Genomic DNA, 19,575 nt, shown 5'->3' on the forward strand with positions numbered 1-19,575 from the left:
ATATTTGTTATTAGACTTGTAACGTCATGCAAATTAGCTTTAAGAAATATACCTGCCACATTTTTTCTCCAAGAACCAATTTACGGTATATCGGGCATCGACCTCTGCTCTGGCTATTAAGGAAGATGAAAACTAAAAACAAATGAATATGAGAATTACACGACAGTAAGCGTTTAGATTCCCCATGAGGGCGAAAAATAAAAGAATAGGAAGTTTTGAATTGTAAAAATCGAGATTAAAGCGCAGCCACCTACCAGTGAACGAAGGCTCTCTTGGAGTACATAAGGTCGAATTTGTGGTTAAGTCTGGCCCATGCCTCTGCAATGGCGGTCGTGTTGGAAATCATACACACAGCCCTCTGAGTAGGGGCCATGTCTCCGTTAGGGATCACGGTAGGGGCCTGGTAGTTGATGCCAACCTGGGAATGAGGTATTCTTTTAGAAATATTTTTACCTGCAAGCAAGTTAGAACATAATCCCTTTTAAATTTGATAGGAAACCTGCCAAGTATAGTTTCTTTTATGCAGAAAATCTTGAACACAAAGTTTACAAATATGCCGCATGCTGTAATTATATGTGTTCTTTTGTAAAGAAATTAAAACTTTGAAGAGTATCTGCAGTAAGTCTGAATGAGGATTGAAAATATGGAACTCTGCGAATGTTTCTTCTTCCTTTGTTCACGTTAATAACTCTGCTTCCCAGCAAGACATGATGCATACAATTTTTTTTTTTTTCATTATGACGCATCAAAATATTTCTCTGATCCTGTTGCTTCACCAACTGTAAAGGACTGTTGTCTACCAGCGTATTTAATAACTGGTCTCACACACGAGTCGTATGACGTCGGGAAGGTGTTCTCCAACTTGACTCGTTGCGGTATTGGTCCTCTTGATACTTTACCTTGAATCCTGTAGGACACCAATCCACGAACTGAATCTGACGCTTGGTTTTGATGGCAGCGATGGCTGAGTTGACATCCTTCGGTACAACGTCTCCTCGGTACAGCAGGCAGCAAGCCATGTATTTACCTGAGAAAATAAGTATAGTTTTATTACAATGGCAGGAAGTTCTTGGCTTGTTTCATGAATTTAGATGATTCAACATATTTCTTCTTTTAAAGAAGAGTAAAAACGTTTTTTATATAGAAAAACTGGTAGCTTATATCCATGATAATTATGTGTCCAATTCTTAATGAATATCACACATCGTATTTTCTCTCTCTCTTTTTTTTTTTACTTGCATTGCTGTTTCTTTCTGTTCTCATCTTTACCTGTTCTTGGGTCGCATTTCACCATCTGGTTGGCTGGCTCGAAGCAAGCGTTGGTAATCTCAGCCACTGAAAGTTGCTCATGGTAAGCCTGAGGAATAATGAAAGGTTTCAACATCGGCTGGATTGAGGGCCCTTCGCACCATCAGAAACCACTGACAGCATTAAAAATTTTGTTTATGGTCCTAACTGTGTGAAGTTTGTGGTGGAACGGCTTTATATTTTTAGGTAATAATAACTGTCAGGGATATTGTCAAAAATAATTTTATGGTTTGTCAATGTACTTTTAATGTGTTGTTTAGTAGTCTGCTGTCGTTTAACCACTAGTTATGAGCGTCCTTAGATAATATCAAGAATATTTGTCATAGTTATATGATTTTTTTCTAAACTTAATTTAAAGCCCATTTCAGATTTTTTCTTTCAACAGTTCATTGACAACGCTCTTACGAAGTGATATGCGCTTTATTTTTAAGGCCTGAAATGATAAATACATTGCTTTTAGGTAGGGCTACTGTATTGGTTTGAACTAGGTATCTTAAGTGGTAACAGGGAACATATTGACATTTAAGAGGGTTTTTCTACGATTGCAATATTGTCACATTTAATTTGATTAATTATATATAGATATATTTTTATTTGAAGTTACTTTGTATTATTAACTCCCTGTTCCATCTTTCAATATTCAGCTCAGCCTTCCTGTATCTTAAATACTCAAGATTTTAAAACTAACGACATGCACACCAAAAAGATGTTAGACACACGAACCTTCTCGACGCTGAGAACTGGGGCATAAGTAACGAGAGGGAAGTGAATTCTTGGGTAAGGCACCAAGTTTGTCTGGAACTCAGTCAAGTCTACGTTCAAAGCGCCATCAAACCTGTTAGGTAAACAACAAAAAGTCTGGATAAAGCACCAGAGACTGAGATCACATTTTAGTGCCTAAAAATTACTAATTTTGCCAGGTTTGCATAGGCATTTCATGTAGCTGAGACATTAAACCGTTCTTTAACAAAGCCTAGTGATTTCCATGGTCTTGGAGTCCCATCCCTTCAAAGTATCTCCTAATGAATTCAGTGGACGTGCTTTTGTTTACACACTAATTACCAGGCAACATTAGTGAATGATCTGATATTCCAGTGTATTTGAAACAGTTAAAGAACTTATTCTAGATTTTTATGCACAAACCTGCTACAGTGCTCAAATGGTGTTGAAGCTGAAGTTACCTGATAAGGAGTAAATGTGCGTAGCAACCACCGTGGTGGGGCTAGGAGGCTTGGTATTTTTAAGATGACAAGGAAATGTAACTACTGTTCTCCTGTTTTTTTGTTTTTCAGTTCACAGTGAAAAATCACAGTGGCCAGGAACCTAGTAATTTGAGGAGTTAAGCTATATGAAAGTCCCTTTACTTGAGCTTGATTTAGATTTTATAAAATACAACAAACACAAGCAGGCCTCCCAGTAAGAATGTTTCTACTAACCTAAGAGATGCTGTAATGGAAGACACAATCTGTCCTATCAGACGATTCAGGTTTTCATAAGAAGGCCTCTCAATACCCAAGTTCCTACGGCAGATGTCGTAAATGGCTTCATTATCTACCATAAAGGCACAGTCTGAATGCTCCAGGGTAGTGTGTGTGGTTAGGATAGAATTGTAAGGCTCCACCACAGCAGTACATATCTGAAATATTGACAGATTTATTAGGATGTCATGAGCAACACACATCACCTCTCATATTAATAATTAAGAATGATGGGAGACATCATTTGAATTTACAAAATATTGTTTAGTTGTCTGTGGTATAGAAATATCGCTATCTTTGACGACTTAGGATAAATTATACTAATTCATGTTCCACGCCAAAGATTTTTTTTTTGTCATTGATTGATGTACTTAATTAGTGTCTTTCAAACTAGACTGAAGTTAGATGACGCTTCAAGTGTCTTCATAATTATTTTATCTAAATGAGAATCAAGATGGTTAATCCTTTTTCGGAGCATTTGTGTGCACCACTCTTGTAATCTCAAAACTATAATCACTTGGTTTTTTCCTCAGAACTGAACATGTTATTTCAGATTGCATTTGACAAACACACAATAGTTGGAAATTGGAAAATGTACATATGTGATTCGTAAGCGTACCTGAGGTGCTGGATAGACAGTAAACTGGAGTTTGCTCTTCTTTCCATAGTCCACAGACAGCCTCTCCATCAGAAGAGAGGTGAAGCCTGAGCCAGTACCTCCACCAAAGGAGTGGAAGACGAGGAAGCCCTGGAGTTAAAAGGTGATTATGAGATTCATACCATTCCTCTACATAATTTCTATATTACTTTCTTTGCTTCCCTAAAGCCTTATGTTATCAGTGTCATGTGTGACATTAAGGAAAATTGGAGAGAAATTAAAATTAAATCCAAACTTTCTAAAACAGGTCAGGTTTAACACAGATATAGTTAGAGTTTAGGAATTCATAGTTCTGTGAATTACCTGAAGGCCTGAGCAAGCATCAGCCATCTTGCGCATCTTGTCCAGAACAAGATCGACTTGCTCCTTGCCAATAGTGTAATGTCCTCTGGCATAATTGTTAGCAGCATCTTCCTTGCCATTGATCAGCTGTTCTGGATGGAACAGCTGCCTGTAAGGTCCCGTTCTCACAGTATCTGCAGAAAATTTAGACATTAGATGTGCGAAAATACAAATAATAGCAACATTAAGTTGCTCCTGATCTCAGAAATAGCACTTTGTTGTTCTTTCATTGTAGTCAGTTTTATAACAAGTGAATGGCTTGAATATAAGATCATTCAAAGGAATATGTTTTTGACAGAGTCAAGAGTAAACAATGCTAACCGACAACAGTGGGTTCCAGGTCGACATAGATTGCTCTTGGAACATATTTTCCTCGTCCTGTTTCTTGGAAGAATGTTGTGTACATATTTTCCTCTTGCTGAGCGTCCTCCGCTGTGTTGAAACAAAGAAACGTATATACATATATATATATATATATTTTTTTTTTTACTTAAATATGGAATGTTTGGATTGAATCTTATAAAAGCTCATTAAGGTGGTCACTTTATGAAGATGCTTCAATGGTTGTAATTTGTTCTGTTATCTTTTTGTTTTTCCACATCATCCGGGGGTCATGAATAACCATAATCCGTTCGTTTTACGAGATTAGGAGTGGTAACCTGTCTAGAGTTTTTTTTTTTTTTTTTAACCTCGGTAAGATGAATGACGAAAATCAGTATCTGCTTTCCACAAGCAACAAGAAAAGTGATCAAGGTTAAAATAAGTCTGACAGCAGACTTTGTTCCCAATAATATAACTTACCCAAGTGGCCATCAGGCTGGATTCCATGCTCCAGACAGTAGAGCTCCCAGCAGGCATTGCCCATCTGGACTCCGGCTTGGCCGATATGGACGCTGATGCATTCCCTCTGTAATGTTGAGATGAAAAGGGCTATTAGCTCAATGTCACTTGCAAGCAATACTGTAATTTCAAAGGAAGAATGCATTTTGGAAGTGACAAATGAAAGAGTAAATGAAACAATAAACAATTTTGCTATGATTATAGTCTCGGTAAAGCTGCTCCGTCCATTTGTAATGTTTTTATATATCTATATGGCATTTGTGAAACTAGAAATATTTTAGGGGGTGATAGAATATGACTTAATGGAGTGATTTTTTAAAACTGAAGTCTCTTGCAGCATGTTGAACAGAATTTTTTTATAATCAGCTCTTTGCATTTGCATTTTGAGGATGTTTTAAGATTCATTGACCATAATGACAAAGAAAACCTCTTTGATATTTTTTGTGTTGCAATAGCCTGTGCATTTTTATTTGTCATATATAGGCTAATCAATCTTTTAAAAAACAAAGACCCCCCGAGGATTACTGTTTCGTCTTTGAAGAAATTTCTTTATCACGTGTCAGTGTTGTTCTCAGTCTCGAGTTAAGGGACTGCATCAGCCTCGAGAACACCCAAGGACCCAGTGCAATAATTGTGACCAAAAATGCTCATGCGGGTCTCCCCTTGACGTTGCACTGCCGCTCATGAGTTGAGACCCACCACACCCGGTTCTGTAGGACTACGTAATGTTCGCCAACCCCTCCCCCTCTCTCTCTCTCTCTCTCTCTCTCTCTCTCTCTCTCTTTCCAAATTACCCACGCCATTCTACAGTACTGACACGAATAATATTGAGTGGACTCTGGCACCAACAATGTCTGTCAAGTTCGTTTAGGATTACGATAGAATAATTACTTCCTTGACCCATTCGGGGTTAGCTGGGAAGACTGTTGCGATCACCACGAGGGTAGACCAAGTCAGTCACTTGATATGCCTCAGGTGCATTCGATATTTTTTTTTTGTCTTACTGTGAATTGGTAATTGAAATAGTTATCTCACGGAGGACCAGAAAGTTTGATTTTATGATTAAAATAAATGCAAGAAAACTGGTCTTCATCAAGAATAGGGAAGACGAACAGTGAAGAATTATTTAGCTTAGAACAAAAGAAAAGTAACGTGGAAACCACATATTCCACGTACTTCAGATTTGCTAATGGGGACTTCCTTATCGTCATCACTTTTGTCATTACCATCATAATTATTTTTGAAGTCGCTGTTGTCAAGACATTATTGTTGTCTTCGTCATAGACTAAACCGCAGGAACCTAATTACTGAAGTGGCGAGATCTTTTTATCAAGGATATGACTTTGTCTTGAGGTATGCAAGCAAGACTGATAATTTTTTATTTTAATTGTGTAGCTCGGATTTAAGAAAGATTTTTCTTGTCAGTCATTTCATCAGAACCTGGAGGATTTGTCCCCATTTGAAATATGCACAGCCTGGTGAGAATTCATCTTGGGGGAAAAATCATTTATGGTCCAAAATATTTTTCTTTCTACTCACATAACTTGAAGAGAATTTCATAAGAACAAGAGATATATATTTCTCTTAGTCTACCAGGAATTTTAACTGACACTTATTTGACTTAAAATTTTACGGTTTTTTTTTTTATAAACATTCTTCTCTACATCAATTGTCCGCTCCGTATAATATGGAGAGCTTCAAGTACTCACGTTCACTGTGGTTACGTATATTTCATGTTACAAATGATACAAATTCTTTAAGGGTAGTTTATACATATAATATTTACAAATGATATATATATATATATATATATATATATATATATATATATATATATATATATATATATATATATATGTGTGTGTGTGTGTGTGTGTGTGTGTGTGTGTGTGTGTGTGTGTGTGTGAAATGCATACACTTGAAAGCTGCTTATGAGACGGACAAAGAGAATGAACCCCAGGCAGTCACAAGTACTCTAAATCAATAAACCGTGGGAGTAACGCTAAGAGTAAGAGTCATTCTACAACCTGAACATCGTTCAGCAGGAAGGTGTTGGGTCGTGAAATAAGCAAAGGAAGAGGAGAAACTGGGCGTGGTGGGTGGTGGGTGGTGGGTGGTGGGTGGGGCTGGGGAAGCAGATGAAGGTGAGGAGGATTGGCGGCAAAAGCAGAAGTAACAATCGACAGATGGCAGACGCCATGGCGCTACCCACTCTTGACGCCACATTTTCCGTGTTAGCACTTTATGACTCATCTCGTCAACATCTATAATGTCTAAGCGGCGGTGTGGGTCTCGGCACATCGATCAGAAAACGAAAATACAAATTAGTTCGTGCTAGACATGGCTAGACAGAACGGAACCGTTGGTGTGAGGCACACAATTTGGCCATCTGTTGCGTTCCTCTCTACTTAGTGTACTCGGTACACGCAATGGAGTGCTTAGACGTCTCCTGCCGAGGGAACCTGTTTAATCGTTTATTTTATTATTCTCTGCGATAGTGGTCTTCGTCGAGTACTCACTTAGAATCATTAGTCAGTCAGTCGATGACGAATTCCGCTCGATAATCGTTATCATTGTAGACGTCGACTACGAAGCAAAATATGCGCTTCATTGCAGAGAGAACAGGCCTTTTATAATTTTATATAATGAGGGACGAACACAAAGCATCTTTTAAGATAGCAATTCTTTTGTTTTCCCTTGTTTAGAGGAAAGCAGGGAACGAAACTCACATGGTCTTTAGTTTATTACCAGAGAACTTGACGAAAACTGCACGTACTGGGTCCAGCTGACCTTTAAACAGGTCACTTATTATTCATGGATGTGGTTAGGGAGAAGGGGTGGAGAGGTAATCTTTCCTCCATGTTTCCCTTTTTATTCTCTAGTGACCTTTCTGCCACATTTTTATTGGCTTTTCTGTGCTTCCTTTCTTCTTCTCTCGTCTTGTATGGAGAAGAAGACTTCTGCAGTTCTTTTGAATGTTTTAAATTTCCTCACTCCAGCCATTGGTTGGGCCATGCTTTCCGTGACACTTCGTTTCTACTGGGATACTATTCCTGGCCAGCCGTAAACGTGCGCCACGCCCAGCTAGTTGCCGGAGTCTGTCTGTGTAGTGTATGCGGAAATTTGGAGCCTGTGTTTCAAGAAAGCAGTATAATTTCATATAAAAAATCATTTTATTTCTTAGGTAATTAAAGCTTTAGAATATGTTTTAAACTAATAAATAACGATGCTTGTTATAAACTAATAAATTGTTGGTGCAAAGCCTATAGTTTCCTGTAAATTAGCAAATTGCTATGTCAGAGTTCTGTATTTTTTGTATATAAATTAATACACCACAACATACAAGCACTGTTCGGTGTATTCTAGTAAATGGCGATGTTAAAGAAGAGTATTTCTTTGTCAACGGTAAAAGTAACAGAATCATCATATCAGCAGTCATACAAAAGCAGTTTCTAATTTCTTGGCACAAGAATATTAATTTCAGATAACGCCGCAAGATTTGTCGAGTTGTTAAAAAAAATCGTTGTCAATAATTTTTGGCGACTCGAGGACAAAGACACGTAACAATAATCATTTGGGAATACGTGAGAATAAAGAGATCGCGGCTGGGAGACCAAATGGATTCAAAGTCAGTCGGTGGGTGCGTGTACAGGCAGGCGAATAGAGTAGACGAGACAAAGGGCCAAAATTTGAAAGGATGCTCGCATAGGGGAAAGGAGGCCGACTCACTGGTGTGTCTCTCGCGCTTCTTTGTCACTCCTACCCAGGACCCACTAAGCTCATACCAGAGTGTGAGCCTCGAAGGGCGCACTTCGGTGTCTGCATGGCCTCATTGTCACCCATTGCGGCTCCCACGAGACTGAAACTAAGCTAAGTATACCTTAGTTTAACCAGACCACTGAGCTGATTAACAGCTCTCCTAGAGAGGGCTGGCCCGAAGGATTGGACTTATTTTACGTGGCTAAGAACCAACTGGTTACCTAATAACGGGACCTACAGCTTATTGTGGAATCCGAACCACATTATAGTGAGAAATTAATTTCTATCACCAGAAATAAATTCCTCTAATTCTTCATTGGCCGACCGGAGATTCGAACTCGGGTCCTGCAGAGTGCTAGCCGAGAACGGTACCGACCAGTCCAACAAGGAACTTACGAGACTGAAGCAGACGCCATTGACAGGACAGAAATAAAAGATTTGACAGTGAAGATAATTTGTAAGGACAGACAACTCCGTAGGGGGTTAGTACTGAGGTGCACTGTAGGCAGTCCTTAATGTTCTTTGCAGTGTCCCTTCGGCCCCCAGCTGCAACCCCTTTCGTTCCCTTTACTGTACCTCCTTTCACATTCTCTTTCTTACATCTTACTTTCCACCCTCTCCTGACAGTTGATTCAAAGTGCAATTGCGAGGTTTTCCTCCTGTTACACCCTTCAAACCCTTTACTGTCAATTTCCGTATCAGCGTTGAATGACCTCATAGGTCTTGGCCTTTGGCCTAAATTCTATATTCATTTCAATCCAAGGACAGACAGAGAATTGTAGACTGATTAAAACTCTGATGTCATCTCTTGCTCTTTTATATCCTCGGAAAAAACTTGTCTCCTGACTGCTGTGGCCTTCTCATTGTTGGGTTGCCTTTGCATTTCTCTGCCGCTGGTTTCAGTGGCGAAAATCATGTACAGTATACTTATATCGCAGCCAGTTATAGCATAGAAAAAGTAAGCTTGAAAATGGGAAAAAAATATATGCTTGGTGATGTAAATAAATAAATAAATATATACATATATATATATATATATATATATATATATATATATATATTATAAAGGTATACGGTATATATAATGATAATATATATATATATATATATATATATATATATATATATATATATATATATATATATATATATATATATATATATAATATTATGTATATATATATATATATATATATTATATATATATATATATATATATATATATATATATATATATATATATATATATATATACCTATAATATGTATGTATGGGTATATATATATAGGTGTATATATATACATACAAATACACGTATAATAATGTATAAGTATATTCATAGATTAAACGTATATATATATATATATATATATATATATATATATATATATATATATATATATATATATATATATTTGTGTGTGGGTGTGTGATACACAGAGCACATGCGTAAACAAAATTAGAGTGAACAAGGTCCTTATCAACTCAGACAACATGACGTCGTGCTCAAGGAATGTAAGGACAGGACAGAAGAGATGAAACTTGAAGGTTTCGCCAAAAGATAAGTATTGTGTGGATTTAGGACGAAGACAAAAGGAGCGACGTCACGGAACTAGATGAACTTCGAGGGCAAGGGAGGGGTAGAAACCATTCGTAGCCTTTTTATGTCTTTCATCATTTATCTCGTTTTGTGAAAATGACATTTTTCTGTGGATACTGATTAGGAAGTCCTCAGAATTTGGGAGCAAAGATGAAATCCATGAACTAAATGGTTTAGAGATGAGTCTTCGTAATGCGAATTTAGAAAGGAGAGTAAAAAAAAAAATACTAAACTACATGTTGTCCCTAAGTTCATCGTTCATTGCTGGACCACTCGGATTTTTTCCTTTTTTTTTTATGGGATATCTCCAGCAAGTTGTACTCGATGTAACGCACGTGCTTCAGATAGTTGGAGCATAGAAGCTTTGCTTTCGTTTTAAGGAGGCCAGGGTATATAAATATTCTCCCATGTAGTTGGTGCCACAAACCACGCGCTCGCAGACAGATGTATGTGGTAGGAAGTTCAGATAAACATCAATATGCCGACCACAAATGCTTGGCGTCGCTGGCTTAGACATAACAACGTTCCCATGTCGTAATGCTATTTTCGTTCTGATACCAAAGCAGGGAATCTCAAGACCCCTTTTTTCTTCTTTGTTTAAACAGGGGAGAAAGACCCTCCTTCCCGACCTGCCTTCTCAGTTTCTTTTGGCACAGAGGGGGAAGGACCCCTTTGTGGTAGATATCCCTAAACTTGGTGAGGCAACCCCTTTAAAAGTGTTTAGTAATGAGAGAGAGAGAGAGAGAGAGTGGTGGTGGCAGTGGCAGTGTAGAAATATACTGTCTCCATCGTCTGTTATTCGTAAGCAGCTTCGTGATGAGGCGCCACCACTGTTTCCAAAAGTCTTGACGTTACGCCTACGATTATGTCAAGTTCAAATGACACTTGGCGTGTCAACGGATGTATGACCTCCGACATGGTGTACGTGTTTTAAAGTACATATAAATTGACTGGCCTTTTTCATTTTTCTTTTCGTAAGCAATTTCCATACCGAGATGTTGCCAGATAGCTGCATGTCGTGCCTTGGAAGAGCAAGATGTATCTTATAATGAACGTTCATCTTCCTTTTACGTGTATGTCCAGGTAATTTTCCACGCGCCCCTGGTCATTCTTCCGGTGTTGAGGACTAAGAGGTGTTGCACTGAATGCTGGCTTATCTAAAACCCTCTGAGGATGTCGTGAAGATTTTTCTTTATAGAGACAGTTCCTGTAAATGGGAAACACATTTCGTGTCCTTTAAAGTCCCGACCCACCACAAACTGGACTTAGGGGAAATAGCGTTTATTGAGGTTACTTTATAAAGTATCAACACATACCATTAAGGTACTTCAGTTTTCTAAAGGTTGGATATAAGGCAAGAGAAAACTATAAAAAATGAAATAGATGGTTTTTGCACCTGTAAAATCAAGTTAATCATGTGAACTGAATTGGGTTTAAGATTAAAGCTTAATAGCTTAGCTTAATTATTTTGTAGAGGTGAACACACCATTGTTTACTCGACCAACCTTGTGTAACATTACATTTCCTTCTGTAATTTCCTGTGATCATTCACAGATTTCACGTGGCGTGATTACTGAAAATAAGTACACTCTTCTTAGCTGCCAGACGTGAGTGCAGTTAGGGTTTTCAATTTTGATGAGAGAGAGATTGTGGAACATCTTCGAGGAAATAGAACTCGTTTTTATCCACAGCAGTGTCCAAGAAGCGTCCATCTCCACAACGAGGGTGTTATCTCGACTGTAACGCAGAATGCGCGTACTTTCCCATACTCATACCTCACTTAACGATGCTCTTATTCCGAGAGCAGAGGTTGGCCTTATCGGCAAGAAAGCCGTCTCTTGTCTCCTTGGCGAAACTGAATGTCTGCAATCACCAAAGATTATGCTTCCATCTTTTTCATAGTGTGGCCTAGTTATACTGCATATGTCTGTACATGAAAAGGAAAGAAGAAAAAATAGCATCATGTTTACAGTAACTATTATCATTAAAGATAACGTCGTGGGAATTTTTGAGAGAAAAGTAAGAGAAACGAAAAAATAAATGAAGGAACAGAAGAGAAACCAGGTAGGCTACTCGAAAAGCACCAGGTGACAATGGAATTTCCAACCCAATTCTTCTTTGCCATAGCGTTACTTATTTCTCGAGAGCCCAATTCCGTTTTCTTTTCCCCTTCTCCTTAAGACATTAGAGGGGGAACTCTATGTTTGGCTTAACTGCCCCACGCGTTAGATCAATATTAGGGACGGTCTCTGTCGCACCCCTTTTTCACTACGGGCATTAGTTTACCTGCTGCCGTCTGTCAGCAACCCATTAAGTATTTTTCCCCTTCCCATAATAAAATAAATATTTAGCAAACGTCTTGAACGGTCAGCGGTGAAGTTGGATATGTATTTGCTCGGTAGGCAACATTTAATCTGGACTGCTTCATATGTGTATGAAAAATATTATTCAGTGAAATGGAATGTTGCCTTTATTGACCAGAAAGTTTTGAGCGCCACCCTCTGGAAATTTGTCCTTATATACACAAAAAGAACAAACGCACACTTTATATATACATTTTTATTATTATTATATATATATATATATATATATATATATATATATATATATATATATATATACAGTGTGTTTTACATAGTATGGCATGCATCTTTAGCTACCAAGGGATTGATGGACTGATTTGTGGCTATAAAACTGGCGTCCGAGCTGCCAAGGGAAGGAACCCAGTTTCGAATCCGGGGTGGAGACAGGTGGAAAGGCGCACTCCATTAAAAATCGATGTTGACGTGATCAGTGAATTAGGCATCTTGGTGGGTCATGACCAAGGTAGAAAGGCATGGGCTCGCACCTTCAGCCTAAAAGACTACGTGAGAGCTGCATGTTTGTTTTATTAGCGTGGGAACCGGTTGTTGATGTTTCCATACACATCTCATATTTATCTCGAATAGCTAGCCAAGTCCTAGTTCGTTTCTTGGGCTTGGTGTTGTCTAAGCTCCTCAGTTGGTCTGCGGATATGGTAGGTATGTAAAATATCGATATTAACACTAACGGAACATTTTATTCCCTTCTCTCATCGCTCCATTTTGACGTCGGGCTAGATGATTAGCTGTATTCGGAAGGCCTCTATAGATGGCAAATAACACCAGGTAATTATCCTCGGTTAATTTCCCATACAGATATTCTTGCGTAACTGATCCTTAAAAAAAGTTAGCGTCCTCTTGCAAAATGATGGTGGAATAAGGAGTGAAGTTGAAATTCAAATATAACGCAGGACTAGAATAAAGGATGTGATAACACAAATAGGTAATGTTTATGACTTCATTTCCTCTAGGATATAAAACTCCGGCTTGATAGATGATTTCCCAGTACCCTTACGGAGACCCCCCTCCTTTGTTTGTGAGTCATAATCGGTACTAAGACTGGTGATCTGTCGACGTCACTTCTAGCCAAATGTAAAGATTCTAACCCGCGGAGCACTTATGAGAGGGTTCGTGCGATACTCTACTGCTTGTTTTGTAGGATGAGTAGAGCAAGAGGAGCATGAAAGTATTTCGAAGTGGTAAACAGAATAAAATGAAAAGGAGGAAGGGGAAGGAAAGGTAGTGTCATTTAGAACTCATCTTCTGCCAAATACGACGCCCCTTGGAGTGGTGGTTGTTGATGGGTGTCGGGTGTTCTAGGGTGTGGGGCCGTTGATGTTTGGCTATAAAACATCTGTTCGTGGGTCTAAGAAAGCTTAATGTCTTCTTTTCCTATTTACCGAAGGAAATTTCAAATTTAATGTTTAACTTTTAAATGTCACAGCTTTAGGAAAGATGTCTTTCGGAGATGAAGGGTAGATTAAAGGGCATTTAGAGTTGATACGTCACCCGGAGCTGTCTGAACTCTCCAGCAAACTTTACATGAGCTTGGAAACCTTCGTTTCTTCTTTTCCATCTTTTTTCTTGTATTTATGTGAATATCAACGTCAGTCGCAGGATGAAAGCAGATTATTACCAGATGTAGTGTCATTTTGAGTGTATGGCAAACTTCACCTTGATCCAAATTCACCCTTATTCAAATGATTTAACTGATTTTGACGAAATGCTTGGAAATTCCATCTATGATATTTCTCAGCATTTTGATTCAAGTGTAGCCGTGCAAATAAATCTTCTTACTACAGCAGCGATGACATCAGCGTCATTAGAGATCATAAAAATGACCGCAGTGCAACGGGACAAATCATCGCTCTGTGAACTTGAAGTGACCTAAAATAGACACACATGCAGCATTTGTCTCACGAGAGGGAAACAGAATGTGGATAGCGAGATATCCCACCAACGAGACCAAATGAGATTACTAAAGACGAGAAACAGGGAATGAAATTCGCAGATGCGAGTTGCCAAGTAGTATATTTCTTCCTTCCATTGTCTAAGATAATCGTTGGCATCCTGTGTGCTACAAATTGTGAGGTTCCTCTGCAAATGCATCATCCAGGTGATTACACCATATTCTGTTTTATTAGCTATTTTCTTATGCAAAGGAAAAACGTGTGAGGAAAGAACTGTCAAAATCTGGCTGGGCTTCTGCATAGATAGGTTGGCCGGGGTGTGGGGGAGGGTTGGGGGAAATGTGCAGTTGATGGGCTTCTCTGTTTAGCCGATGGTGATAACGCGATGTCATCCTTTGCAAAAAATAATCTGTGGTAAAATGGAAGTATATTAAAGGGCCCTGTATTCATGCTTCTACATGTCCATTAATCTTTGCTTGGATCTAGAGCGTTCAATTTTTAGGTGTTCTTTAAAGTTTGCTGCGAGTGATGCTATCGTTCGGGTTGAATTATTTGCTAAAGTGGGTGGCATTATTAGAGGGAGGTACGCAAACCGCCTTGTATGTTTAACCATTATAGGAAATTAGTTTGAATTATCAAGATTTGCTATCGGTACGCCAAGATGTAATCAGATATGATTGCTGTTAAGATAACTATCTTGAAAATTTGAGTCACTGAGTAATGTTTAATCACTGTTGGTTGTGTTCATGTATACGTGATGGACAGAATCGAGGAATATCTGTGCGGTTTATATCTTGCTTGTACCTAAGTAAAGACAACACTGAGTCTGTTAATTTCTCCGTCTTTGAGTTCTTCCTCCTGCTATTTATTTACTCTTTCTCCCTCTTTCCCGATATTCGGATAAACATGAGTAAATCAGAATCAAATCTCTCCTAAACCTAGGATTGCAGTGCATCATTTCTCTTCTTCCTCCACCTTTTAACCATCGAGTATTTTTTACATCTCCCAAATCGTTCTTCAGGCTCCCCTCTTCCTTTAAATATTCCTTCCCTTCTCCCTGCCAACCCTCCTTCCACTCCCCCTGGAAATCTTTTTTTTTTCTCCTCCTCCTCCTCCTCCTCCTCCTCCTTCCTCAGTGATGTTGAACGTTCAACGCATCAATGACATGGGCTCTTAATGAAGTCGTGCTCCTTCGGCCGTTTCTCTTGTGTGCAAGTTGGCCGAGTCCATTTGCAAAGCGAGCGCACATATTGTATTTGCTGCCTTGCATGAGGCTTGGTAAGCTAACATACGTGATCCGGAGATTCTGCATAACTGTTTTGACTGTTTATTTTTGTTTCTGGAAGCATTTGACTGCTAAGAATCTGCACACGGGCAAGGCTTCGTATGCAGGGGTCGTCCTTTGCATTAATCATTGTGGCTCTTAATTGAGGAAATCGACTCATCTGCAGGGGTCGTCCTTTGCTCTAATCACTGTGGCTGTTAATTGAGGAAATCGGCTCATTAACAACACCGCATAGAGAATTAGGTGATGAACTGACGATCAGCTGTACATTAACTTTGTTTATTTGGGAGCGCTGATAACGAGCTCGCTGAATCACACTGTATCTCAAGTGTAATCGTCATGTAAATTAGAATGGTGCCGAATTTTATATCTCGAATTCGTATCGAACTTCTTTCATTTTATTAGATGAAAATTGGACACTTGAATTGACCCTAATTTTTTTATGGATACAAGCACGAAATGTTGCAGTCAACAATTCAACTAGGAAAGGTAATGGAATTGGGCAGTCAACTTTGTCGTATATCTTCAGTTATTATCACCGTTATGTACGGTGTGCTATTATCATTAACCAAGGCAGAAAAGCAATACATGGGACCAACAAACTTCTATAGAATAGACTGCCCACATATGACAAATTAACACGAGCTAACAAGTAAATGAATAATTTTATTTGAGAATAGTAGCATGTTGGGTCCTAAGCTCCAGATGCTCGTCTTGCTTCTCTGTCTTATGCTCAAAACTAGCCTGTGTTTTCTGTTAATTTCTATGAGATATCATCTCGTTATCTCTAGGCTGAACGAGACATTTTGAATAATTACATGTGGCCATAACTTGCACTAAATTCGATCTATGACGCATATGCCGTCAGAATATTTGTTACAAAGTTAGAAACAGAGAGAGAGAGAGAGGATATTTCTACTTAGTAATGCCTCTTTACCCTTTAAAAGTGTCCAGTCTCGAGATTAGGTGGAGCAAAAAAGTCGAGAAGTGCATCAAAAAAAGGAAACCACTTCCGGGAACTGCACCTTCAAGTCTTTACACGTTTCCTCTGACGCCTCGTTTTTTCCCAACCATTTTTCTTCCCTCTATCTCCGTTCTCATCTATCTGCTATCTGCCTTCATCCTGAGATAGGTCAGGCTAAGACTTAAAGTTCCTTTTAAAATGCACGCGTGCAGGTTTATGCAGTGAAAAATGCTCTTGCTACAATTTTCGTAATAGATTAATGTTTGTTTATGCTGTTGTACATTAAGTGTATTTGGTTTTGATTAACATCATAACAAACAGAAAGAATTCATTTATCAGTATATGCGTTTGTTTACATGCTTGTCAAGAACATATTTGTTTGCACTGTACTTGGTTATCTTTTTATTTACGTATGGCACCTCTGTTTTATCTGTAGCAACTTTGCGAAGACCCTGTAATTAGAGATATGTAACAAGGAATATGTTCAATTATTGACAACAGAATAATTATCATTGATTATAATACCTTTAAAATGAAAAATATGGAGAGAAAAACTCTCTCTCGCCTCTTTTTTATTTTTCAGAACGCCTTGGACACTGCTGCTGCTGCTGCTGCTCTCTCTCTCTCTCTCTCTCTCTCTCTCTCTCTCTCTCTCTCTTCTTGTTTGAAATCCCCTTGAGCCTCGGTTGTATGTCTTTGTATTGTTTTCCAGAGAAGCCACGAGCATTTTACTGAGCGGTCCTCGAATGGATCCAATTTTTCCGCGTAATTCCCTTGATTCCTGTGGGGTTTTTGTTGGTATGACGAGAAGGCCAAAGGCTTGCTGTCCTTCAGACCCCTTCTTCGTTTTTAAGAACTGTTGCCCAGGACATGTCTCAAGAGAGTTAAAACAACGGTCACTGCCACATACTTGATACTTCTACTGCTGAATCGTGGATAAACCCTTGTTTAGAAAAGTTCCTGTGACATAGCCTCTTCATACACCTCCACTACACCACACACCTGTTTTCCATGCTGTCTAGCACTTCTAGGATGTGAAGGGCCTTCGTTTCCAATACCTCTGTCACGCCATCTATCCAGCGCTCTTTAGGTTTTCCTCTCTTCCTGGCACTTCCGAATTTTACACTTCTTTTTTTACCAGCCTTTCGTTCCCCATTTTTTTTTTTATCACATGGACAAATCGTCTCATATACCCTGATCCATCTTTTCACCTATGATGACCTTTTACCACTTCTTTATGAATCCACATTTTTTACCTTGAAGAGAGGCTCTTGGGTTCACAATTCTCGCTCAGTATTTGCGGGATTATGAAACTTCAGGCTTATCCAGTGGTTGGGGAATGTGTTGGTGGTCTACTGTCGATTACTTCAAGAGAGAAGGTTTCGCTCAGATATCGGAACGTTGCCCCTGACAAGGTCTGGATTGTCTGGATAGGGGGAAGTCCAGTCGACGTCTGAAGTTTACTTTCATTTATCAATAGCAGACTCGTCTATGCTTGCTACTGTATGCTAAGTAACAAGTACTGATAACGGACAAAATTTCCACGTCCTGTTTAACACGAATAGAAGATTTTTAATTTTTATATATATTTTTTTTACCTCAGTGTCGAATAAGTGTATTCTATTTACAGCGGTCTTTTCCGGTTTTATTGTTCTGTAAAGTTTTTCTTTGCATTTCATTGTTCTGGACCTTTTAGGTGTAGAGTCTCTTTTCTGGTTTTCCTCCGAAAAACGTCCTATAAAGAATTTGTATCCGATCGCCGAATATGTTTTTCTATGAAAAACTTTTTTTTTTATCGTACTGGGCATTGTATTTTCTCCTCATTTCTTATTGTTTCCTGCCATCTCTTTTTACCTCGTGAGGATTTAACTGACTCGTTCTCCCACCGGAATGTTTTTTTACAAGAACGTCCCTTCTTCCAGTTGCGTGCTGGCCGGTCTCTTGCCACAAAAAGTATGTTTTCTCAGGCTGGATATCTTTTACAGAAAATCAGATCACTTTTCTGATTCTTCGTTGCATGGAGAGAGACCAGCGATGTTCGTTCCACAGGCAAAGAAATTACCCCGCATGACACTTCCTTTCGTGAAAGAACGCAAGGCACCAGAACGCCTACTCATCTATTTGATAACGAATTCGCTTCCCCAAGTTACACTTCCCCGGGTCACGATTCTCGAGAGACTGTCATTCGCCTCCTCCTTTTCACATTTATTATTATTATTATTATTATTATTATTATTATTATTATTATTATTATTATTATTACAAAGAAATTTTTTATTATTATTATTATTATTATTATTATTATTATTATTATTATTATTATTATTATTATTATTATTATTATTATTAAAGTGGAAGGAAGGCCTCATGAAAAGGTTGGATCAATAAACGTGGACGCTTCGAAACTCAACTTTTTTGTAGATTATTGAAAGCATGAATCTCTCTCTCTCTCTCTCTCTCTCTCTCTCTCATACACATACACACACATTACATTTGTTTGTTTATTATGAATGCATTACAAAAATTTTGTGCTTTGTGTTTTCCTTTTTTTTTTTCGTGTAAGTTAAATGTGACGTATGACGATGTTGTAATGAAATCTCTCAACCCTGGAGCTTCAAAATTAGTACTAATCGTCCTGTGTTCACAGAAGCGTTATCGTCAGACAAATGACTCATCATCACGAGAAACAGAATCACTGCCTTTACTTCGGATGGGATTCGTTTGATTAATTTTAATGTTTCAGTTTTCCCCGTCTGTTCTGGCGCGACAAAACTAGTTGGTACTCTAACCATATGAGTTGTACTTTGCCTGTCAGGTTTTTTTTCCCGCCCCATATAAAAAAAATGTATGGTTATAATCACTAGACTTTATATGAGGAAACCGCGAAGGCCGGTGACGACACATAGCCTCTTAAAAGGAACACTTTCCTCCACAAAGCATTTGAGACTGAAGCCTGACGTGTGCAGCAAGAACGGTGGAGACACTTGAATAAAAAAAAAAAAAAAAAAATCCCGAGACCAGTAACATCCTTCCCTTGCTTTTATTCCGAGACTTCATTTTCCCCTCTAATT

At 38.5% G+C, this 19,575-nt stretch overlaps 2 protein-coding genes across 4 annotated transcripts in view; one reads left to right on the top strand and one right to left on the bottom strand.

Annotated features, from left to right (window-relative positions):
• LOC136854667 (uncharacterized) overlaps positions 1-19,575 on the top strand; it is a 254,920-nt gene that overhangs the window by 33,334 nt on the left and 202,011 nt on the right. The gene's annotated exons all lie outside the window — the stretch shown is intronic.
• Positions 1-19,575, bottom strand: part of LOC136854669 (tubulin alpha-2 chain) — a 64,006-nt gene that overhangs the window by 1,646 nt on the left and 42,785 nt on the right. For both annotated transcript variants that reach the window (XM_067131263.1, XM_067131262.1), the window contains 9 exons: positions 4,588-4,693; positions 4,108-4,218; positions 3,748-3,920; positions 3,406-3,534; positions 2,745-2,944; positions 2,032-2,143; positions 1,270-1,357; positions 900-1,027; positions 255-418 (listed from right to left, as the gene is read on the bottom strand). In XM_067131263.1, the coding sequence (XP_066987364.1) occupies positions 255-418; positions 900-1,027; positions 1,270-1,357; positions 2,032-2,143; positions 2,745-2,944; positions 3,406-3,534; positions 3,748-3,920; positions 4,108-4,218; positions 4,588-4,693 (1,211 nt within the window). The remainder of the gene's footprint in view (positions 1-254; positions 419-899; positions 1,028-1,269; positions 1,358-2,031; positions 2,144-2,744; positions 2,945-3,405; positions 3,535-3,747; positions 3,921-4,107; positions 4,219-4,587; positions 4,694-19,575) is intronic.

Source organism: Macrobrachium rosenbergii, chromosome 29, assembly GCF_040412425.1.
Source record: "Macrobrachium rosenbergii isolate ZJJX-2024 chromosome 29, ASM4041242v1, whole genome shotgun sequence".
Classification (NCBI taxonomy): Eukaryota; Metazoa; Arthropoda; class Malacostraca; order Decapoda; family Palaemonidae; genus Macrobrachium; species Macrobrachium rosenbergii.